General features: G+C 32.8%; 2 protein-coding genes across 4 annotated transcripts; both read left to right on the top strand.

The window, feature by feature from the left end:
* The first annotated feature begins 2,256 nt into the window (after nucleotides 1-2,256).
* Nucleotides 2,257-4,414, top strand: LOC108917383 (U3 small nucleolar RNA-associated protein 18 homolog). Its single transcript, XM_018723941.2, has 2 exons — nucleotides 2,257-3,337; nucleotides 3,398-4,414. The coding sequence occupies exons 1-2, from the start codon at nucleotides 2,326-2,328 to the stop codon at nucleotides 3,883-3,885; spliced, it is 1,500 nt and encodes a 499-aa protein (XP_018579457.1). The 5' UTR covers nucleotides 2,257-2,325; the 3' UTR covers nucleotides 3,886-4,414.
* Nucleotides 4,415-10,582: 6,168 nt separating this feature from the next.
* LOC108917486 (transcription initiation factor TFIID subunit 4) lies at nucleotides 10,583-19,107 on the top strand. Of its 3 annotated transcripts, none has more exons than XM_018724112.2 (7): nucleotides 10,583-11,389; nucleotides 13,513-13,647; nucleotides 14,337-14,444; nucleotides 14,501-14,713; nucleotides 15,452-16,346; nucleotides 16,406-16,668; nucleotides 17,752-19,107. In XM_018724112.2, the coding sequence occupies exons 1-7, from the start codon at nucleotides 10,583-10,585 to the stop codon at nucleotides 17,902-17,904; spliced, it is 2,574 nt and encodes an 857-aa protein (XP_018579628.1). In that variant the 3' UTR covers nucleotides 17,905-19,107. The 3 variants fall into 3 exon arrangements, with proteins under 3 accessions (XP_018579628.1, XP_018579629.1, XP_018579630.1); XM_018724113.2 differs by having other exon boundaries at nucleotides 10,583-11,236; nucleotides 13,471-13,647; XM_018724114.2 differs by having other exon boundaries at nucleotides 10,583-11,236.
* Nucleotides 19,108-24,693: the final 5,586 nt, after the last annotated feature.

The raw sequence follows: 24,693 nt of genomic DNA on the forward strand, positions 1-24,693 counted from the left end.
ATAACATAAGGGCTACTTTTTAAAAAATTTGCATTCGACCAACTTTTATAACTATTAAGTTTGCACACTTCGACATGTTACGATTAGAAAAATATGCTACGACTTCCATTTACCTGTTCAAAATTTAAATTTTAAATGTAGCTATATATATGACGTTTCCCCAATTGACAGGGTTTAATTTACCTAAAACGAATGCCTAAAGTGGAGGTCAAATTATTTAACGTCTGTACATTCCAATTTTCTATATACCTGTAACATTGTTTGATAATTGGTGGACGGTTTTATTGACAACTAAATACGACAAAAAAATTCTACTACCTGCTAATACGACTTCTGTTTCTTTGTTATTATAATATTTTTATATTTATCTTCAATGTATTTTTATAGCATGGTATGGTTTGATAATTTTTAACATCACGTTGCCAAATATCCGCTCAATTTATCCTAAAGTATTTTAATTAGACGGGCATAAAAAATAAAAAAGTTTCATGTTCGGTAGACTAGACTCCCTCCTCCCCTCCCATACCCACCACATGCAATCAAACAAATTTTCAAGATTAAGCTGGAATTCAAACATATATGTTCAGAGTACCACATACTTGACTTGAGTATCCAGTATGGTTCTATCTCCCGAAGCATAGCTTTCCATAACAGATTCGCACCAACTTGATGGTGCAATTCTGATGTCACAAACATATGAAACTTTTTTTATTTTGTGTGCCCCTGTTGTAAATAGGTTTACTGACCTTACTCTAGAGAGCCTCTCCTCGATATTCATTCTGAAAAAAAAAAAATGATAAATCTTGTTTTAAGTTTGCTATAGCTGTACTTCAATAAAACAGTCTATCGATTGAGAAAGTCTTTTGTAAAATATTTGTATTTTTATATAACTGTACTTATTTAAATGCAAAATTTCCAGTGCCATTCACCCTGTAAATAGGATCCTTTGTATATATTAATTAGACTACAAAACTATGGGACGATTCATAAAGTACCAAGGATGTATACAGGCATGATTATTTTTAGATATAAATCTAAACTTAAATATATATTAGCGAGTAAGTACTACCATAATAAGGTATTTTCTATAAACAGGATGTTGTTGAAAAAATAACCAATATATACTGCAAATTTGGTTTTAAAAAAATAAAAAATTATGTATGTATATCCGTTTAAAAGAATCTGTTACGTGCAGCTGATACGTGATTTTTGAGTATTTAAACGTTTTTTACGATGCGTATACTCAGAGGTTGTAAATCAGTGGGTCTCCAAATTTACGCAAGTCACGGTAATTTATTTTTAAGAGCACGAGACAATCAAGTGCGTGAATTAAAATCATGCTTATAGGAAACGCATAGTAGCATATAGCGCTCTCCGGACCTGGCATTGAAATTTTTCTGTGTTGCACCACTAACGCTTATTCAAGCAAAAACACTCTTAGACAACACACAACCTTCTTGTTCGATTATTTTACTAAAATGGAATTAATGATAAATTTCTATTGTGTAACATTCATTCATTCACTGTTTATATCATAAACAGAGACGCTCTTTTTCATGTGAACATTTTTATATAGGTGTTTGATTAAATACATATCACGAATAAATAATTTCAATTTTCATTATACTTGCATGTGTCAAATTACCTGTGTGTTTTTTTGTAAATACATAAAAATATGTTTATTTATGACAGTTAGAGAGAAATAAAAGACACATGGCAATTATTTGATGTGTTTTATTTATTTCATTCCGTGCTCGCGAAGTGCCTTACTTTCATCCTACGACACAAAAATAAAAATAGTTTGATATTTGAAACGATTTTATTTGGCTAATAAACAATCTAAATATCTTTGTAGCCAATTCACATAGCTTATACCAAAGACATTATAATTGGCTTATACAGATGGGCCGTGTGATATTATTGTTGGCTTGTTTAAAAAATTCTAATCTCTTATTGGCTCTACGAAATCCATCACATCGAAATGATGAATAAAGGAACACGGCCATGTGAATAAAAGCCGCCATATTTCAAAGAAGTAAATTGGGGACGTTCGTTGACGGTACTAATTTGTATTAAGTCGTCAAAATTATTAGTGGCCAATCTGCTCCAGTTTAAAGGTCGTTGGTACAATAGTCATTTTCTTTCTTTTTGGGTGGCGATACTGAAGCTCTATTACGAAGTCTATGGTTTCACTGTTGTTCTGGATCTGTGTTCAATGAATTGACGTTTCACAAAATTGACATTAGACAACGCAGTGCAATTTTATGTGATTATAATAAAGTACCGAGTCTTTAAAGTGATTTTTAGGAAACACGTTTATATAAAATGCCCAAAGAAAAACTAAACCGGAAACGTAAACACGAACCGAAGCCAGAGGAGGACGTCGAATATCAAATCGATGCCCCAAAACAAAAATTCCGACCTTTTGACCAGCAGGCGCAAGCAGAAGAGGAACATTTGTCGCAAATTCTTTTCGGCGGAGCTCAAACTTTCTTACAATGTTTAGAAGAAGCAGAGCAAGAAGCAGGCCCCTCACAGACCAATGCAGATTCGGGAGTTGGAGAGGACGACAGCTCTGATAGCGATGAAAATATTCGCAAACCGGCATGGACAGATGAAGACGATGATGGTATTGAAGTGGGCCAAGCTCTGGACGCACAGAGGCGCAAACTTCCATCGGGAGGTATCAACAGCCGGAACAACAAATATTCAAACCTGCTTAAGCACAAATTCCAGACTGCCGTTGGTACTCCTAAGTGGGCAGCTTTGGGTAAATCAAAACATACGGATTCAGATTCAGATGAGGAGATATTGCGAACCTGTGGTTTCATAAATAAAACATCTAAAACCACATTACCTTCTACTTTACTCGAATTCAAGAAAGTTAAGGACTTGAACTGCGAGACATATTCAGAGGGCCCGTACATCAATGCTGTGGAATTTCACCAAACATCTACCGTTGCTTTAGTTGCAGGAAACGGAGGTGTTACTTCTTTATTTGCTGTTGACGGGAAGCGCAACAATAAACTACTTAGCATAGCCTTTGAACGTTTCCCAATTATATGTGCAAAATTCACACAAAACGGCAACGAGGCTATACTAGGATCGAGACATTCACATCTATTTAATTTCGATTTATTAGCAGCCAAAGCGACGCGATATAACCTTCCTCAAGGCCTAACACAATGTAAAAACTTTATCGTTTCTCCCGATTCACAATTCATCGCCATCGCTGGGAAATGGGGAGAGGTACACATCTTAACGGCAGCTTCTAAGGAAAGGATAGCTCTACTGAAGCAAGATTCTGAAGTGACAGCTCTAACATTCAATCCGAGAGGTAGATATTAAATTAATTAAATAAAATTGATAAATATTTCCGTTTTGTTGTTTTTTATAGGCAATTTGCTTTTTGGACATAGCGATACCAGTGAAGTAACTGTTTGGGATATGAATATGCATAGAGTAAAGCACAAATTCACCGACGAAGGTTGTATACAAGGCACTACGTTAGCCATCTCTTCGTCGAACCAATTCATAGCAGCAGGCTCGGCTCAAGGAGTGGTAAATTTGTACGGGTTGGAGGATGTCTTACAGAACAAGCTGCCTAAACCTAGAAAAACGATTCTTAATCTAACTACAGGAATAAGTGATTTAAAATTCAACCCCTCCTCGGAAATATTAGCGTTTTGTTCGGCGGATATTCAGAATTCCGTTAAATTATTCCATATAGGTTCAGGGACTGTTTTTAATAATTTTCCCTCGTTTGGAACCAAAATAGGTAATATTAACAAACTGAACTTTTCCCCAGGCAGCGGGTACATCGCCTTCGGGAATAGGAAATCGATAGTTCCTTTATATCGGTTGAAGCATTTCAAAAATTACTAACACCCCAGTCACCTGTAAGAGGTCGCTCACTGTACTAATCATGATAAATATTTGGATGTAAAAGTCTAGATGGTGTAATCGTAATAGAAAAATGTAGCTATTTTTAAATATAAATGTTTGAAAATTATATAGGGAAGAGATTATCCGTGTGTAGTAATTTTCGAGTATCGGAAACTTTTAACCACTTTCTGTAAAAATCACGTATGTGGATGCACATTTATGATTAAATTCCAAATAAATCATATCGTGTTAATATGCATTTAGCGTATAGTTATGTTTTTCCCAATTTTTATACACAGTTTGGGGCAAGTGAAAAAATTATCATTGTACTTTATATCAATGTTGAAGCTTACAATTAATCGTATTGTGAAGTATTCTTTCTTTAAACAGAGAAAAGATGAATCTCATCGAGGACAGTTATAATAATTTTTTTTTGATAAACAAAAAACAGGTTTCGGGAAATTTTTGAGTATAATTAAATTATATTTTTTTCTAATATGGCAATTTTGTTTTCACAGTTCTTTTAAAATAATTATCCAAAGTGTGAAATATTTACATTAAACAGTAATTTATATTTAAGCCCACAGGTATTCAAAGTATTTTTTTGTATTAATACACATTGTCCTGGAAAATTCAATTTTGTCACATTTATTTTTGATTGTTACAACATTGTTATCTTAGTTTTTCAGTAAAGTTCTTTATTTTATGTAAAATAGATATAAAAAAACAGCTTGCAAAATAAGTTGCATGATTAATAAAATTATATTAATTTTTTTTATTTTATTTGCAGAGTAAGACGATTCTCTTTATTATTACAGTTTATTTTATTTGAATTAGTCTAAATCTATATTTGTGTAAGAATAACTATTATACCTCATAAAGTTCTTGTAGAAAAAATATCCACAATATAAATATCAATCAATAGAGAATCAGTGTTTTTATGACAAAAATACTAGTAGCAAACGGACTGTGCCATCATATAAAAAACAGTCTGTAGATATATGCTTATATATTTCCTACTTCAATTTATCATTAATTATTTTTTATAAATATCAAATCAACATTTTTTTTTTTTTTTGAAAGATATATAGGTAAAAAAATTTATCCACATATATTTTTGAAGGAAATTGAATACCCTACAAAAAAGATCTGATTGAAAATTTTCGGCAGACCAGCTGTTTCCATGTAATCAAGAAAATTGATATTTTTTCAATTTGGCCTTTTAACTTTGGAATGTAAATAAGGAACAAATTAATATCTGAAAAAAATTGAGTCCAAAACGAAAAGAACAAAAATTTAATTTTTACTTCAAATTCAATCGTGAATAACTTGAAGGAGTAAATTTATGCAAAAATGTTAAGAGACCTTTTTTATAGAGCATTAAATTTCCTTTGAAAATCTGTATTGTTCTTTTTCAGTTATTAATTTGTTCGTTATTTACAAAATTCCAAAGTTAAAAAGTCAAATAGAAAAAACATCAATTTTCAATCAGTCCTTTTTTGTGGTGCATTCAATTTCCTTCAAAAATATATGTAGATACATTTTTTTACCTCGATGGTTTGGCAGTTTTGATGCAAAAATGAGATCAGGAATAAAAAATCGAAACTAGCGATGATAGACCTCTTCAAACTAATATTAAGGGCTCAAACTCGCATTATATATTTTTTTCGTCATTCCGAGTGATATTCTCGACATATCTTTCAAAAAAAAAACAGTCGATTTTTTTCGTCGTCTAATATGTATGTAAAAAAACGAATTTTTTTAGTTTTATTTGTATTTCGATTCTCTACAAATTGTCTCTTTAAAACATTCAGATTGCTTCGTTAGTTTTGGTTTTATAAGCAAAAAACTAAAAAGATGTTTTTTTTTTGCATAAAAATGTTTATAAAAATTAATTAATGGTAAATTAGAGTAGAAAATATATAAGTGTATATCTACACACTGTCTTTTATATGATAGCACAGTTCGTTTGCTACAAGTATTTTCGTCACAAAGAAAACCTCTATTGATTGGCCCAACAGTTTAAATAAACAGTGCACTTTAAAAATTGAAAATTGCAGTACTTGCTACAGCTGACCACTTTTATTAGAGAAATTCCAGGTTAAAACGGATTTTCATTATGACTTGGTCATTACTAAAAAATCAAAATTTAGATTTTTTTTTCCGAAATATTAGCAATTCATCATAGCTTGGTTAACAAGATGTTCTGCACTTTAAAAAAAATATATATCATATTTACCTCAAAAAATAAAAAAAGACACCTGTTTTTTTTTTAAACAAACCTAACATTACAAACTAAAAATGCTGTACTAAATAAAATCTGGTGCCACTATTGTATATAGTTGGCTATGAACAACAAAAAAAAGTCATAATCATCTGAACTAAATAGAAACTTTACTTTTTGGGACATTATGACACTACATATACCTACTTTCGGAAAGTGCAGAACAACTATGCCGCGGCTAAGGTTTTGATTGAAAAAATTATAACAGTTACTAAAATATTAAGTATGTCATGCAAAAAAAAAGTGACGTAAAGATATTAAAATATCAAAATTTGATTTTCTGGCTATAACTTCAAAACCTAAAACATCGAAAATCCGTTGGGACCTGAAGATTTCTCTCAATAAAACGACCAACATTCAGGAAAACCTGCAGCATTAGGTATATCTTTAATAATAACTGAGTATAACACGAAATTTTCCTGCAATAAAGGCAAAAAAAAAACAATTATTGCTTCATTATACTATTTTCCTGTAATAATCTTACGTTGATTGCTATTGGCGATAACGATTTGATAAATGTTTTCATAAAAAAGCCTCCGTTTGACAATTTCTACTCTATGCCAGTCGTCATAGACGTGTAGGTACGTAATCCATGTACTAGTCTTTCAATGTGTAGATTTTATGCACGGGAATTCCTTTTTATAAATTATAGTCCGTGAGGATAAATAATATTAAATTATATCAACCATCACTACCTTATATTATCATGCACACTGTATATTTGTATTGTATTCTTATACCGTTCGTACTAAAATACAGCCAACGTGGCACAATGTCTGAAAATTTTCCTGATATTTCAACTATACAAGTTCTGTGTTTTTTATGTTGATAAAACCTCAAAATAAAGTCTACGTCAAACTATTGGAGGAGTTTTACTTTGCAGTTTTTTTAATTAACAAACTTACCAATTACAGAATTTTTTTTATGTGATAGAATAATATATTTTATAATGGGAATGAATCTTTGATACAATCCATACAAAAGTCGTTTATGTGAACAATTTAGATAAATTTTACTATTACCAGTGTCCTTCCAGTTGGATATTTTATTTAAATGGAAATAGTAAAATAAAATCCAAATGAGAAGTAACATAGCAGCAAAAAGTCAAGACTACTTTGTACGGCAAATCGCTAATGAATTTTGAAATTAGACTATTCAAATCCTAACCAAAAAAAAATTATACCCTTAAAAAACACAGATTCTGAAAATATATCACCCATGTTCTACTAAAAAAAATATATACTAGAAACAGGTACATTTCCTCGATCAATTTTTTGACCTGCATCGAACGTACAAATAATATTAACGCAGCCAATTAACATATTGTTTACATCTAGTCAGAGCTAGCCAGTAAAGAAATAGATCAGGATAAAATTGAGGGGTTGGATGTTTGGTGACCGTTGAAGCTTCAGGTTAGTTCTGAACCGATACTGAGATATGATTTATAGTTTATTTTGTAAGGTTTTGTGTATATGTCCATATGTTGTGCCTCCTTTTTTCTACATCAAACGTGATTAGTTTTATGAGATTTGTTTTCACGATTTTGTAAACATTTTCATGATAATAAAACACGTAACTAACTGTATATTACAGGTGTGTTATTTAAAAACCCTTTTATAAGTTTTGATGACAAAAGTTACCTAAATATCTGCAGATTTTGGAAAGAACAAGCAGAGGGGCAGAAAAGTCGAACCGTTGAAATAAAAGAATATACAACTCAATTTGTGTATGCAAAATGAAATATCTTAATAGAAAAAGCTAAATAATTTTCCCACATCACACTATTAATAAGGTAACTTAAGCCAATATTGCCTTCAGCATCCAAAAAATAGTATTTTAATAAATAGATTCTGAGTGAGAAGGTTGCATGTCGTATAGGGAAATAACTATATTGTTTTTTTGTTAACAGACATGAATGTATTAGAATTTATTATTGATAATGTTTTACTTTAATAATGTTTACTTTAAAAATATGAGGGATGTGCCAAATTTTAGTACTTGCAAAATAATTAATTACATCTTCATAAAATCTTGGCACAATAATAATTTAATTAATTCCTTTTCTATTGATATTAACAAAACATTACTAAAACGATGTTTATTTATATTGTTTCACACGAAGATGATTAAAAGAAACGATGCACGTCTATTAGATCGTTTTGTTTTTGTATAGTTTTAAAAAGTACCAGAAAAAACTATTTCCCAGAAATGCATAAAAATTCGAGTCGTACTTATTGAATTAAAGAAGTAACCCTTTATAATTACCAAATTACCACGACATATAGATTCGGTTGACTCATAATGTCCTTTAAAAGCCAAATTTTTTAAAAATTTTTGAAAAGTCGATGTGTTTTCAAATTGTTACTGTTTTTTTCTAATTTCGTTATTATATCAAATTATTGCATCTTTCGCACACTTCCATTATCCGAAGATTTTGATACTATAATTACTATATCCAGTAAACTAAAAGAATTGCTTACCAACCATTGCACAATATCTTTGTAATTTTTAATTTCTTGAAGTAGTTTATACATATTGGCACTTACTAATCTCACTATTCACTACAGTTACTCACTACACTGTTCAATATCGTACTCACACTACGCATTGATACAAAAGCACTACATTTTGATTCAAATATTTCAAATAACCAGAATCTGACACTTCGGTACCACATAACCAAATTTTCGCACTACACAACAATCAACAATCTAGTTTAGGCGTCTCAAACGACACGATACGATTCTATGCGATCCGAGCGATTCCGAAAATGAACGGATGCCAGCCAGCCCTTGTACTCGTAAACTTCCCACAAATAAATTTTATTTATACCTATATTGCTTTAGGAATATAATATGCCTTATGTATCTCTAATTAAATATATACTAGAATTGCTTGTCTGCCTGGTCTATGTATGAAACAGCATAAAAAAATAAAACTGGTTCAATAAAATTTAAAATTTTATATCAGAAAAAGCTAGAAATATAAATTAAAATGTGCTTTTATTTTACTTGACTTATTCAATATTAAGAGGATTATTAATACTAAAACTAAAAGCAAAATTTGATTTCATGAGTTTAAATAGAAAAAAAAATACAACCGAGACTACGAAAAGCAACCACCACCACTGGCATAAACTATTAATGCTCAAGTCAATACATGATGGCAGCGATGTAGATAGAGTTAGGTATTTTTATTACCTCCATCTATATCTACTTACCTAATTAACATATATTCACTTTAATATTACAAATTCGTGTTTAGACCAGACCACTAGGTATAACATTTTTTACCAATGGGTGTCCATAAGGGAGAGCATTTTTGCATGCAACGCGTAAACGTCCCATCCAATTAGAAAATTTAATGATTATTTTTTTTTTATTTTTAAATAATTTTCATGTTGGTATATTGCTTTGTCCCCATAATAAATTTTCTGGCGACGGACGAAACAAATTTTTTATTAATTTTTATATTGTAACTTTCTACTCTTGGCAAATTTTCTAGGGACGCCCATGGCGACACTTCGCTTGATTTGTGATTGACAATTGACACTAGCATCAACGTGACGTATGCGCAACATTGCCACATATACCCATCAAATATGTATTGTATACAAATATTATCTTAGAGGAACAAGGATTAAATAAAAGACATTTTAAAAATGTTTATAAATTAATGTGGTCAAGGTCAAGAAATTATATCTATATTAATTTAAATCTCATAATTTTTACAAGTGCTGTTGGGTAGGTGGATATTTTGTAAAAAAAACTTAAAAAGAAGGCTCAAATTAAGTCACGAGGAAAACTGTGTTATAATTTCTCTTCGTAGTATTAGACTTCGTAATCGCAACTCTCAAGATTTATAAGGAATTCATAAAAATATGAAGAAATTCATTAGTATGGGATGTGTTAATCCGTACCTAAACAGCAACTATATACATGATCGAATACAATATATGTATTGCGTTAATATAGGTACCTAAATAGTGGTTAGTTGTCATATCAATTTCTGAGTAAATAAAAATTATAGTTGTAGATAAGATGAACAGAAAAAAAATGTTTGCACTTCGAAATAGAAAATGGTTATACTATTTTTTATGTACGTATCAGAAAAATTGAATTTCGCGGGCAAAATGATGTGTCATAAGCTTTGTTGCACATACAATTCGAAGTGCCTCACACGGCACTGGAAATGTTACTGAGCGTTTTTCGTGGCGTATCTCGAAGTTCTGACAAAGTATTTTCGCCCCCGAAAGTGCATTAAAACAAGTTGAGTAGTTTATAAAAGCGCGATTCCAACTTTTGATTCATATGCTTTCCTGCATTTGCCCCGTCAACAACAACTGCGCAGACGCGGGCAAATATATTTGGGAACGGATCATGCGCACTTTAGTTAACAGTTGAGTCTCGGAAAATGGCGTCAGCTAAGTTTCTCGAGGAAGCTCTAAGTACAGATGTTGATGAATCGGCTGTAAGTGCAATCGTGGGCTCCTTAGAGAATCAGCTCGTCACTTCTACACCCCCAGTACCAGGTCAAACAGGTTCAACGATTGTCATTAATCAGAACCACGTAAATAGTGCAATATCAAACGGCGGGACAGTTGCCCCTCAGAAACATGGGACTATCGCCAACGGTGACTCGATAAGTGCAGTTAACACGACCGATGGAAGCAAACAAGTGACGAACAATGCAATGATTATAAGCGGCGCCGCGGCGCAGACAGCCGCGGGAGTAGTGACTACTGGCTATATAAACCAAACTGGTACATTAGATCCAAACAAATCTAACGAGGGCGTCAAGATTGTATATACGCAAGGACAAGGCAACTTAGGCATGTCGAGTTCGGGGACCATATTACCAAACAGAGTAACTTTGCCTAATCAGTCACTGCCGAATGGCACCATAGGCCTTCCTCCACAAACAGTACTACAAACCAATCCGACAAGTGTACAGACAATACAAACCAAACAACCTACTTTAGTGCTAAAGACCAGCGGGACACCAGGAGCCCCTAACCTAGTGACTGTTCCTGTAAATGTGACTTCTTCGGTGCCCCAGGCTAATAACGTAGGTAGCCCTAGCACTCAATCCCCAAATATCCTTTCCAACCTCCAGGTAGTCAATGTGCGTCCTGGAGTTCCCACTCAGCAGCAGAAAGGTCAACCAGCTCGTGTAGTGCTAAGCGCACCTCAAATAGTCGGGGCCCGGCCAGGAGCTCCAGTAAGTGAACGAAAAGGCAGTCGAATGGGATGGTTCCGCACCCACCCTAAGCTCATGTGCTTATTCGCTAATGGTATACAGCTTCTGACTGACATGTACTAATGCTCTAACTTTTACAACTATCCCATTCGACTGATTTTTAAATCTTGTGTGTGTCTTAAGAAATATCTGAATACATGTTTGACAGTACTTAAATTTGATGTTAAATGAATAATTCAGTTGCACTGACAATGTGTTTGAAATGAAGTTGCAAAAATAAACTTGAAAACAATTTAGGTTATGTACACATTTTTAACCTTGGTTCCATAACTAAAACGATTATCATATACTATCTTTTTTTGAGCGTTTTGCAAACTGATACGATACGATTTAGAGAATTGTCTTTACTAATAACAACTTACTTATCACAAATTATTAGATTTGCATGCTTTACACACTAACTGCAGTTACTGTCGAACTTGTATTTAGTAGATTAAATTTGGTTTTGTCAATGTTTTAAGTACTCGTAAAGCCTTAGAAGTTTTTGATTATTTTACACAATGCTGGTTGTATTTATGTATAAAGATTCTGTTATCTTACTAACCTCTTATATTAACAGTCTACTTCACGTTAACCCTTTTACTATTATTTTTTAAGTTGTATAGTTACTGTTAACTTTTCTGGTGCAGTGTGTTGAGCGTCTCGAGAAGTGCATTGACGTAATAGCGAGTTTATAACAAAATTAATGTTACCGCAATTAGCAAAATCGAATTAATGGCAATAATTGCTTTTAATTTCTTATTTTTAACTTTTTTCATGTAGTTGATTATGACCGTTGTGCCTTTCGTCGTACTTCATATATACTATTGGTGAAACAGTTTGCGTTTTATTTCATAAAATTATGAATAATGTGGTATTTTTAACGACAGTGTAAATAGTAAAATAATTAACTAGGTATTACATGAAGTTGACTCATTACTGTTTTATTTGTTTAGTTAATGCCTTATTCCACATTTTTTTAAGAATATTTAAATAAGAGTTTGTTGTTTATAAAAATTGTGCTATAAACTTATTTCTTTATCTCTGTGCAAAAATTTCCAACTTATTAACAAGATAGTAGTTTAAACTTAAGTTGTTTTCCAAAATTGATATTTTTTTTGTTGGACAATGCACCTATAATGTTTAAATAATGTTAACAGTGGTTGAGATATTAGAACTATAAGACTCGGAAGAACTTACATTAATTTTACCGACTTGTTTACATTTTTGTAGTCTATACCAGCTTAATAATTTCAGTTCTATTTTAAAATATTTACACATTTTGTAACATAATGAGGTGTTAAGTTTTTTTGTTGGAAACCATATTTTCGGTATTAATTTTCGTAACAGGCACTGAATAGAAGTATTTAAAAAAATTATGACGTTTTAGGTTTTTCATGTAATTGTTACTATACATTTTACCATACACCGTTGTATAACTAAGCGATTTTGATAAAGTTTATGCATATTTTTTATTTCTGCAGTTAAATGTTAACCCCATGGCTGCATACCCCCTTCCCCCATATTTTTTTTATATTTATTCTTCATGTTCAAACTCTTCACTGTATTGTAAAAATTAGTGACATAAAACGGACTCGATATATCCTTGGTACAGACTTGCACCTCCAATTTATCTGTTTTTGATAATGTTTACCTTTTAATATGTGAAACTGAACTTGTGAAAGTAATTTATTCTCCTTGCTTTATAAATATTTATTAACCATGAGTAATTTTTCGTTCGTGTTGGACTTATTGGGGTTAACAAAACGTAAAATCAATATTGTTTTGCCTGATAAGGGCCAACGACACAAGAAACATCTGTCCTTTTTGTATGCATTCCCAATAATATAAAAAATGTTAAATTTTTAAAATAAATATAAATAAAGTAATTACAAATCTTTATAGCTAATGACTGAATGTGGATTGCGGGTATATACGTAGTGGTACCAGTAGTTTTATGTTATGCTTGGCTTTTTAGTAGCTTCCCCTCTTTTTTTAGAGTCTGAGTTCGAGCGTTCGAAAGGGTTTGTGTTTGTCTAAAGGTGTGCTTATCAATGTTTTAGCAATTAACTTTACAATCCTTCCATGGTCTACAACCCGGTCAGCAAGGAGCTTTGTTACTCAAGACTGAAAATGGACAGTACCAACTGCTCAGAGTGGGACCGGCTCCCGCCGCAAACATCAATTCGTCTCAGCCAGCGGGACAGCCCGTTACGTTTCGAATGCAAACGGTACCTGCGGTAAGTAATTGGCAGTGTTTCTTTTAGTGTGCATCGAATGTTTCATAATTAAGTAATTTCTTAATAAAACTTACGTCTTTGCGATTTGCTAGTTTAAATATGGCTACGATCAAATTTATCGCAAAAATTGAGTTGTCATGTATCGTTGGGTTCAAAAAAAATTCTATATCAAATAAAGTAACAAAATGTATCATTCTGTATAAAAAAAAAGTCGACAACCACCTGTCATTAAGGCAGGCGTTGAAATAAAAAATGATAGTAAATGGAAGGTATTTTCGGAGTCGTTAGTAATAAATTTTTTCTTTAAAATTGGACCAAAAATGGTGAAGTTATCGTTTGCTTCGTTTTTTATGAGACACTGTATAAATATTTGCCCTAGAAACCCTTGTTTTTTATATAGTGTCTCAAAAATGTTCGGAAGATATTGAAAAGAAATTTTGTACAACAGTTGTTCAAAATGACATCGGTTTTTATTTTAAAAAATATACATTTAGCAAACGTTTAGACTAAGGAACCTAATTTTGCCGATGCAGACTCAATCTGAAGATTTCAGGATGAAAAATTTTGATCTTGATGTCGAAAATTAATTAAAAAAAATTATGTATAAATGTAGACGAGGATTTTTGCTAAGAACGAATTTGATGAGACACGAAACGAAAAAAGAAAACATACTTGTCGTAACTTTTTAGCAAACGGCTGTTAGCTCGGCGGCGAACAATCCCGCCCAGATGGGAGGTACCACGACTGTCACATCTGCGCCACAAACCATCCAGCAGGCACAGGTTGCCCAAGTTCAAGTAAGCTTCCCTTCTGTTCTCGGAAGGCGATGTTTGTAAGTTTTTTTTTTGTGTAGCGACCTGCCAACGATCATACCAAAGAAAAGTGTCGGAAATTCCTAGCAAACCTCTTAGAACTGTCCAGTAGGGAACCCAAGTCGGTGGAGAGAAACGTCAGGACACTTATTCAGGAACTGATAGACAACAAAGTCGAACCGGAAGATTTCTGTGACAAACTGGAGAGACTACTGAATGCATCCCCACAACCGTGCCTCATTGGATTTTTAAAGGTAAGTCTCAATAACAGCAAGGTGCATTTTTTGATTTCAGGTTTAAAAAATCGATGAATATAACGATGCAATTTCTCCAATTTTTGTTTTGTTTTTTGTCTTTTTCTAAGCGTGTGCTCATTTTTTAGCCAGCTGAGCAAATTAAACATTTCCAGGGTAACAAAGTGACAAGCAAACGTCAAAATTGATTTGAAAAAATATTTGATATCTTAATGTTATGTATCAGACAGAAGGTACATTACAAATACTTGATACAGTATGTGCCCAATAATGGACTTGTATATCCTAATCTATACTATAAGCATAAGGAGCAAAGCTCTTAGTGAAATATTTCTCTTGCGCAACACTTTTTTTATTACCATGTAACGATATTCTTAGAGGAATTGAGTAAACGTTATCTAATAATATTTTGAAATAAATTTAAATTGTGATCAAGGTAATCTTGCTAATAGACTAATCTACACAAATAATTAAAATTACACAGTTTCTAAAGAAACTCGTTCTTCAGAAAATAAATATTAATCCATAAAAATGTTTTGAATATTTGAATTTTGTCTTTTTTTAGCAAATTTGAATTTTCTAAAAATGTATGATACGATAATAAAATGAGATACGTTTCGTACTAAAAAAAAATAGTCCATAGGTAGGTATTTTCCCGTAAGAGTTTCTGTTTTAGTTTGCTCGTTTGAATTTATTTTTCTCAGTTTTTGTTGTATTGTGTAATAACGATCTTTTCAGAAAAGTCTACCCTTGTTGCGACACTCCCTAGCCACGCAGGAATTGTCAATAGATGGTATCCGTCCTCCGCCTGCGAACGTAGTTTTCTCGATAGCCGGTGCTACCCCGACCGTTCAAACGGTGCGACCAGGCATAGCCGCCAACCAAGTGAGAATAGTAGCGCCGGGCACGACAGTGGTCCGACCCGGCCAGGTCATCCAACAACGACTGGTGGCCCCCATAAGAGCGCCCGCTCAACAAACCAGGATGGTGACGGCAATAAGACAACCGAACGCTGCGAGTAATGTCATCGTGTCATCCTCCCAACCGCCCGCTTTACACCCGGTCTACCCCAACAACCAGCAGATACGCACCGGCGTCAACATCCGACAGCCTGTCCAAGTGAGAACGGTGGCACCGGGCCAACTGCGGCAGCCCGTACAAGTCCGAGCAGCAACTCCCATACAATCGAAACAACCCGTGGCGGCCGTCAAGGTGCAAGGGGTGAAACCACCAGTGCCTTCTAACCTCAAACTCGCAGCCAAAGATAAGGAGAAGAAGACCTTTTCCGCAGCGTACACGGGCGACGACGACATCAACGATGTCGCCGCCATGGGCGGGGTCAACCTGGCGGAGGAGACCCAGAAGATCCTGGGCTCGACGGAATTCGTCGGCACGCAGATCAGGTCCTGCAAGGAGGAGGTCTTGTGTTCGATGGGCCCCCTGCAGCAGAAGATCAGGCAGGCGATGGCGAGGCACGGGCTCGACGAGCCGAACACCGACGTGGCCGCTTGCATATCCCACGCGGCTCAGGAGAGACTCAAGAATCTACTGGAGAAGCTGGCCGTCATCACGGAACACAGATTGGAGAACATAAAGATTAACAATCGTTACGAGGTTACGAACGACGTAAAAGGTAAAGGAGCAGCCGTTTTTAACTAGGGAAAGGTGATTAATCGAGAGCTTTCGTTGCAGGTCAATTAAAGTTCCTGGAGGATCTGGATAAGGCGGAGCGGAAGAGGCACGAGGAAATGGAGAGGGAGATGCTGTTGAGGGCCGCAAAAAGTCGGTCTAAGACGGAGGACCCGGAGCAGGCCAAGCTGAAGGCGAAGGCGAAAGAGATGCAGAGAGTGGAAATGGAGGAGCTGAGACAGAGGGAGGCCAACGCTACCGCCTTGCAGGCCATCGGACCGAGGAAAAAGCCTAGGTTAGACGGGGAGGTTTCTGGCACTTCGCAGGTAAGAATGATTTTTTTTCGCCGACGCAACTTATATCAATGGATTATTTCGCGTATGTACATTTCATTGATATTTTTTAACATACCAAAAAAATATTTATTTTTGCTAGAAATTTTTCTTCAAAAAAAAATTCATGTTTATATAAAAAAGTAACATTTTTGCTCTCCCTTAATAGGTATCCTGTTTATCGAGCCGTTTGAACTACATAAACAAATCTATGAGCTGCGGAACGAAATCGTGATGCTGTGGCTGCATTTTGATCACATTTCCCGTAACTAATATGTCAATTAATTCAACACTACTGTCAGTACGGTCCGTTTTATACATAAAAAACTATGACGTGCTGTTTAAAACTCAATCAGCCTTACTTTCTCGAGACGTCATGATGTGTGTGAGTTACCGATATATGACAAAATGAAAGCAAAAAAGAAAACATGACTACTACACTATTATAACATAATTCGTAAATTTTTTATTGATTTTTCAGCTATTAGCATAAGAATTAATTGCGCTATGATTTTTGAACAGAAACGTATTTGAGAAATGTTTTTATTTCTCAAGTTCTTTGTCGGGTCAAAACGAAATCTTCAGCTTAAAGTAACATCCTGTATATATCAGTTTTAGTTAGCCAACTTCCAAGTCCAAGAAAGTAATGCATTTTTAGGTGTAGATAATTTTTCCTTCTGTTAAAAAATTTCCTTTTTAAATTTGTAATTACAAAAAAGTTCGTCAAAATTTCAATTAAAATGCCACTAGCTTCGTTCATATATCGAGGCAAATATGAAGAAAAAATACATTTACGAGTATTCGTAGACTAAAAAGTTTAAAACCAGTATATGTCTGGTGGTTTTTACTAACAAATGATCCTAGGCTATATTATGGGTATAATTCAATCCTGGTCGGGGTCATTAGTCTTCAGAGTAGTTATTTTCTGCAGTCGTCAGTAGAAAATTATGTTAATGTTTATTTCTCAATGTTTGCTTACACACGTATTTGAATCGCGGATATTGAAAATGCTCAATCGAAACAGACGTGTTTTTTTAAGTTTCATTGTTCGCTAATGTTTTCGCGCTTGTTTTTCAGGCGAGTGCGGGAGGCGTGAATAGCGGCCTGAGGGGACAGATGCCCTTGCGACAGCGAATGAAGAAAGTGACGTTAAGGGACTTGCAGTTTCTCTTTGAGACGGAGAAAGATCTATGCAAAAGTAAACTTTTATACAAATCATATCTCAAGTGATGCTCGCTTCTTGTCAGTGTTGTGATATTTAGAGACCTATTAGGCATTTTCAAATTAATAATTGATGCATTATCCTCTGTTCGTTATGATATTTATTCCAAGCCAGAGGAGGTTCTGTCGAAAATTGGATCAAAAAGATTTTTTTGACGTCATGGAGATGTTCTAGTTTTTATATAATAACGAAAAAAAATCAATATTTTTATAGTTGTATTGTTAAAATATACATTTAAAGTAGAACTGATTAATTTTATTCGATTTCGGTTTTGGAAAATTATTGAACAAATTCATGACGGCCACTTTAAATCAACAATAGAGTGAGAAGAGATTTGAAAAGAAAATGTTTTGTATCAAAACTTTAGAGGTATTTCATATAAAAAATATTTCATTAGAGCCTTATGCAAAGCTTCATATTTTACTATTTAGCCCCCAAAAGATTGTTTTGGACATGTTTTTGTTGAATAATTGTAAATATCAACCGAGCCGTTTTACAAAAGTGTAGGAAGCAAATCTTTTGTTCTTCCAGAAATTTCCACCTAGAATAATGCAAACATTTCGTTAATGTCAAAAGTTATTTGTTTTCTCTTACATAGATTTTTTGCAAACGTTTAAATTTAACCGAGATGTTCTATATATGTATATTAAAAAATTAATAATTTTTTGTTGAATTGTAAGTAAAGGGCTCTAAAATGTTGACAATCCATGTTTGCCATAGTATTACCTCCTCGTTAGTCCTGATTCACATTTTTTTAGCGATCTCTAGGCATTTACAATTTTTTCTAAAATCTTTGTTCCTGGTTTGATTTTTGGGCTTAGAAGTTCTTTAACATGTTTTTTTTACTCTAAAAATATCGCAATATCCGCTGCATATTTTATTAGTTCTGCATATCCCACTTCTGATGCATCTTCCATTTAATTATTTCTCTGCATTACTTCATTAATTTTATTTATCCAGTTGTTAGGTTCAAATCGTTAAATCATATCCCTAAACTTCATACGAAAAAAAAGTAGGTTCCGAATCTATTTAAAACTTGTTTTGTTTAGAACTGCGATGTTTCTTTAATCCAGTGCCGCAATTTGAATTTTTGAGTTCGTTAAAACGCTTTCTGTTGCCCTTAATAGGCCAACCAATAGAGATTTTTTGGCACCCTCAAATATTACAGTAAAATTTCTTAGTAAACGAAAACAAGTGATTTCCCCAGCAAAGTTGTGAACAATTTTTTTTTAAATAATAAAAACTGCAAAAAAATTTCATTTTTTTGGTTTTTTTATAATCTCGAAAAATAATGATGGAATCGTCTTACTCTTATAGGACTTTTGTAGAGAAAAAACTCTTATTTTGGAGGTTTTTTTGGATTTTCTCTGCAAAAAATTAACCGATCGGGTCGAAAAAAAAAATATTTTACAGGTTTTTTTATTCTCTACAAAAGTCCTATTGAGAGTAAAACGATTCCATAATTATTTTTTGATAGAAAAAAACAGTCATTTTTTTACATTTTTTATTTCAAAAAAAATTGTTCACGACTTTGCTGGGGAAATCACTTGGGTTTTCATTAACTAAGTATTTTTCAAAAGGAAATACATGAAAATTGATGTAATGTTTAAGTGTAAAAACAGCCTTTTTTTCACTCTATAATGCAATTTTCTATTATCTTTATTATTCCAAAAGTAAACTTTTACTTCACTATTCCATAATTCTAACCATTTTCATTTGTAAATTTGTGTTTTTGGTGCACGGAGAACAGAAAAGGTCGTTTCTCTATAAAGTTTAACGAAGCTTAAAGCAGGTTTTCTACAATTTTTTTTTCTTTTACGTCTAAAGTTGACAATTTTTGAGCTACTTCATCACAAAAAAAACGAAATTTTGTTTGGGATGTTGATTTTATAACATACAGTATGGTCTATTAAAAACCAGAACTTCCCTATTTTTTTTTTTTTTGACGACTTTATGTACAGGGTGTTGTTAAGTACATAGACATACTTTAGGGGCAATTGTGTGAGTGAAACAGATGCAAAAATCCATATAAATACATGTACCAGTGGCAGGGATACTGTGAGTTACTTTTACCAAAAAACCCAGAAATCTACGCCACTGAATATTTTTAAAATTCTATCACTACAAAAGAGTTTATTTAATTTTATCCGAAATACGAACCATTTATTTTTTTTTGTTTCACTATCTTTAATAGTATGCAAAATTTCTACAAAATTAATTTTTTTCGGACAGCATAATTAATTTGTTTTTAAAATTGTATTTTTGGCAAAAATCCTTTGAATTCAGTGGATTTTTACATTTAATTAAATATATCTTTATTCTAAGTTTCATCATTCTGCATCGAACATCTTCAGATATATTTTAGAAAAGGTAAAATTTTTTTAAATTTCAACACTCCAAAATTGTTGATTTATACAGGGTGTTTTGTAAATACGTGCGAAATATTTATGGTTACCATTATTTTGTGGAAAAAAAGTTCATATAAACGTAGATCGAAATATGCTGCATTTCCGAGATTCAGAGTATTTCAATTTCAATTTTTTATTTATTTTTAATTATTTCACAGTTTTAAAGATATTAACTTGAAATTTGAAAAACTCTTTAGAGGGATAAATGTGCATTTTTTGGAGTGATGCGAATATTTCTACTTGCACCAGTGGCGTTCCTGCGAGTATGCCATAACCTTTTTTAATAAAAAAAATGGTACGCCACTGGCTTTTCCCGTTCTGATATCTTTTTAGAAATCCGCCATCAATTCTGAATGAAATTGGTCGCTTCAATTTTTTTCGTAGGATGCACCGTTTTTGAGGAAAAAATAAAACGTATTTTATTGTAGGTTTTGTTAATCTTTTATTCAAAGGTGCAAGTAGATTCGGATCACCCCAAAAAATGCACATTTATCCCTCAAAAGCATTTTCCAAACTTTGAGTCGACATCTTTGCAATAATTAATAATAAATAAAAAATTTAAATTTAAACACTGTATCTCGGAAACGAAGCATATTTCAACTTATGCTTACTTGAACTTTTTTTCACAAAATAACTTCGGCAACCACCCCCCAAAAAGGCACTTATTTACAAACACCCTGTATAATATTTTTGGTTTGAAATCACTCAAACAATCGCCTCTTATAGTTTGTCTACATACTTAATTAACACCCAGTGTAGTATGTTTCTAGGTCTACTTCGTGAACTGATTCAGTCGTTAAACCATATCTTGCTACGATTTTATTTATTTTTGGTAGCAATTTTTCGGAAAATCGCTTTCCAATAGACTTTTTATTAAAATTGTGGTTACGCCTTGATCGACATCGCTGAAAACCCCTGCGTTTCATATATTCCCAAACTTCATTAATTTATAACATGAATAATGTTTGTGTATGGACCTAAAATTTTAATTTATGAAGTTCTTGTTTCAGTTTAAAATTGTAGCAGTCACTACAAAAGCCTTAGGCTGAAAAATTAGCCAAGACACTTCTAATTATAACTGTTATCGTCAAAATTGTAGGCAATGTCTAAAACGACTTTATTATTCGCCGGTTATAATGGCATTGTTAGTTATCAGCAAATTTCATCCTCAGGCATCCGCGCAGAGCCTCCTAGATTTTAAAACGAAAACATAAACTTCATTTTAAAATATTAAAGGCCTGCACATACATACGTGTAGCGATGGCGGTGGCATTATTCGAATTTGATTTTGAATACAAAGACCGCTCGTACCGCGATGTGTATGTATTGACCCATTTGTTTTATACAGTACATTAAAACGCTACCGCCACCGTCATCTCTAAAGCTTATGTCTGTGCAGGCCTTAAGCCTGCTTAAAAAATTATTCTGCATTATAAATTGATGAAATTTGACCTGGTCAAATTTTTAATAAAAAAATTCCTAAAGTGATTCTTTGAAAGATCACAACAGGCCATGAGTTGTTTCATTTTTAGAAGTGGCCTTATTAGTGGGCCGCACTGTATATTTGCTTCGTTGAAGAGTTACCAAAAAAATCGAGATAACTATTTTTTATTTTTTAAATGTGGTTAAAAAACGTTGATTTTTGAGTTACCAAAGATACCCGCACCGTTTTGGTTACTACGGTATCCAAGTTTTCATTTCACATTTTTCTGTTTGACTAGTGCCCTTTAATTAATTAATTAAACGAAAAACTAGTCTAGTCACCGTTTGTTATGGTTCACATTTTGCCTTGAGAACACCTGAAGTTTATTTCAGTGAATTTCGAATAGTTTTCGAGACATTCAATGATTCCATTCTTAAGATTCATTATAAGTAATTTCCTTATGCCTTAATTTTATTTTCATAATGGGTAGAAAAAATCTTGCAATGTGATTGTTTAAAATGGCTCGGTTGGAGTCAAGGACGGCCCGTCTTCATAAAAAAAAGCAAAAAAAAATTAAATATAGTTTTTTCTACAATGGTAAATGTAAATATACTGTAGATTTTCTATAACAAATGTCAGTTTTCTTTATAAGAAAATATTTTAAGCGGTCACGTTAATAATTTGTAATTAGTTGTATAATTGTTTTTTAATCTAACTATGAATATAGATATATATAATTTTTGTTATAGATTAATATTTAATATAATAAAACCATGAAATGAATCTAGTTTTTGTTTAACTCTGTAAATAAATATCGAGTCGTATCCAACACTAAAGATTTTATATTTATTTTGTAATACTGATCGTTCATATCTATTTTATTATAATTAAATTGTTTAAAAAATATATGTTTAAGGTGTTTTAGTCTTTGTTATGTATGGATGGTAGTAAGGTATCGTTTTATTGGTCCGTACTGCGTTCTGCCGCAGTACCTAATTTGTTTTTTCCTTTTTTATAATTTATTCCGGCCCTATTATAAACCTAGTACAAATTCTTTGTTTGGGAAATTGAATAAATTGTTTCATTTTTAAAAAACGTCTTTTCTTGAAAAACGTTCACGAGCGAATTTAAGAGAAAATCCGAATTCCCTGCGATTCTTACGCAGATGGCCACCTTGGCTTTCCACTGATATAAACGCTTATATCTTAGGACTTAGAACTTCGAAAACGATAACATTTTTAAGAAATTTATCAAAAAAAGCACAAATAATAATTTGATGAGAAATATCCATGCTCTTGCAAGCAAAATAAGCAGATTTAAGGGGTAATGCCACTAGAATTTTGAAAATATTGATTTTTGGATAAAAAATGTTTTATTATGTGAAGAATATAGGAAAAAAGTTTTAGGTGGAGGAAAAATCGAGATCATGGGTTTTTTCAAAGTATCCGAAAATTTTTGTTTATTTGTTCCGAGACCATCTGTTACTAAGAAACTCTTCGGGCCATACAGCCCCATACAATAACGGCGTTCGTAGCGGCCTGGAAAACCGAAAAAAATCAGGGAATTCTTTATTCATAAAAAACGGAATAGTCGGGGAATTTTAAAAGTATTCATGAACGTCAGAGAATTTGATGTTTGCAACTGGAATTTTTGTGAAAGCCGGTCCTGGATTCTTGAAAGAGAAAACTATTTGTAGTTTTGAAACGTTTATAAGAGGTTCTTTGGGTTTAAAAACAAATTATGGAGTCCAGTCTAGAAAAAGTTCAATGCATAAACACCAATTAGTATGTAAAAATGAACTACAAGTGACTTGGATTTTTTTTTTATAAGTCGGGGAAAATCTGGAAAAGTCGGGGAATTCTATTTTACTTTTCAACTATGAACCCTGTATAAAGGTTTATATATATCCTTATTTTGAAAAATTTTTAAATAAAATTTTTAAGAACTTCATTGAAAAATCAGATTAATTTGATGAAATATCCATGTACGTGCAGCTACCATAGTTTCTTGCGAGCAAAATAAGCAGATTTAAGCACTAATGCCACTAGAATTTTGAAAATATCGATTTTTGGATAAAAAATGCTTTATTATGTGAGGAATATAGGAAAAAAGTTTTAGGTGGAGGAAAAATCGAGATCACGAGTTTTTTCAAGGTAGGTATCGGAAAATTTGTGTTTATTTGTTCCGAGACCATCTGTTACTAAGAAACTCTTCCGGCCATACAATCCCATGCAATAACAGCGTTCGTAGCAGCCTGGAAAACCGGGAAAAATCAGAGAATTCTTTATTCTTCATAAAAAATGGAATAGTCGGGGAATTTTAAAAGTATTCATGAAAGTGGGAATTTGATGTTTGCAACTGTAAATTTTGTGAAAGCCGGCCCTTTGTTCTTTGGGTTTAAAAACAGATTATGTAGTCCAGTCTAGAAAAAGTTTACTGCATAAACATCAAATAGTATGTAAAAATGAACTAGGTACTTGAACTTTTTTTTGTAAGTCAAGGAAAACCTGGAAAAGTAAGGGAATTTTTTATATTACTTTTGATCTATGAACCCTGAATAAAGCCTTTTTGTTCCTAACACTATATCTTGTTTCCGTTTTTCCTTGAAAATTCTCAAAAATCACCTTTTTTCCCAACCTTTAGAGTGTCGTTAGCCCTTAACTAGACATATCTATCCTAAGTAGCCTCTAGAGGACATCAAAGTTGACAAAAAAAACTATTATTTTCAAATAATTTTCAAATGCCTTGTAGGGTTGAAATTTGGTACATTAATACTTCCATATAGATGTCACTATGATAGTAAACGAACTAATTGGATTAACAGAACTGTGAAACTAATCTGCTTACAATTTTATCTGGGGTCATCGCTTCTATTTTTATAATTTAACTAATTAAGGGTAACACTCCTTGAATTGGCCACAAGACTGCCAACTAGGGATGATGATACTAACAAACTCGCAGGGAAA

The sequence above is a fragment of the Anoplophora glabripennis genome, unplaced genomic scaffold, assembly GCF_000390285.2.
Source record: "Anoplophora glabripennis isolate ALB-LARVAE unplaced genomic scaffold, Agla_2.0 scaffold4, whole genome shotgun sequence".
Taxonomy (NCBI): Eukaryota; Metazoa; Arthropoda; class Insecta; order Coleoptera; family Cerambycidae; genus Anoplophora; species Anoplophora glabripennis.

Excerpts from the sequence above, each read along its gene's own strand:
- LOC108917383 (XM_018723941.2), top strand. The coding sequence starts at position 2,326 with ATGCCCAAAGAAAAACTAAACCGGAAACGTAAACACGAACCGAAGCCA. Across the intron at positions 3,338-3,397 it reads TCTAACATTCAATCCGAGAG|GCAATTTGCTTTTTGGACAT; the intron begins GTAGATATTAAA and ends TGTTTTTTATAG.
- LOC108917486 (XM_018724112.2), top strand. The coding sequence starts at position 10,583 with ATGGCGTCAGCTAAGTTTCTCGAGGAAGCTCTAAGTACAGATGTTGAT. Across the intron at positions 13,648-14,336 it reads GAATGCAAACGGTACCTGCG|CAAACGGCTGTTAGCTCGGC; the intron begins GTAAGTAATTGG and ends GTAACTTTTTAG. Across the intron at positions 14,714-15,451 it reads GCCTCATTGGATTTTTAAAG|AAAAGTCTACCCTTGTTGCG; the intron begins GTAAGTCTCAAT and ends CGATCTTTTCAG.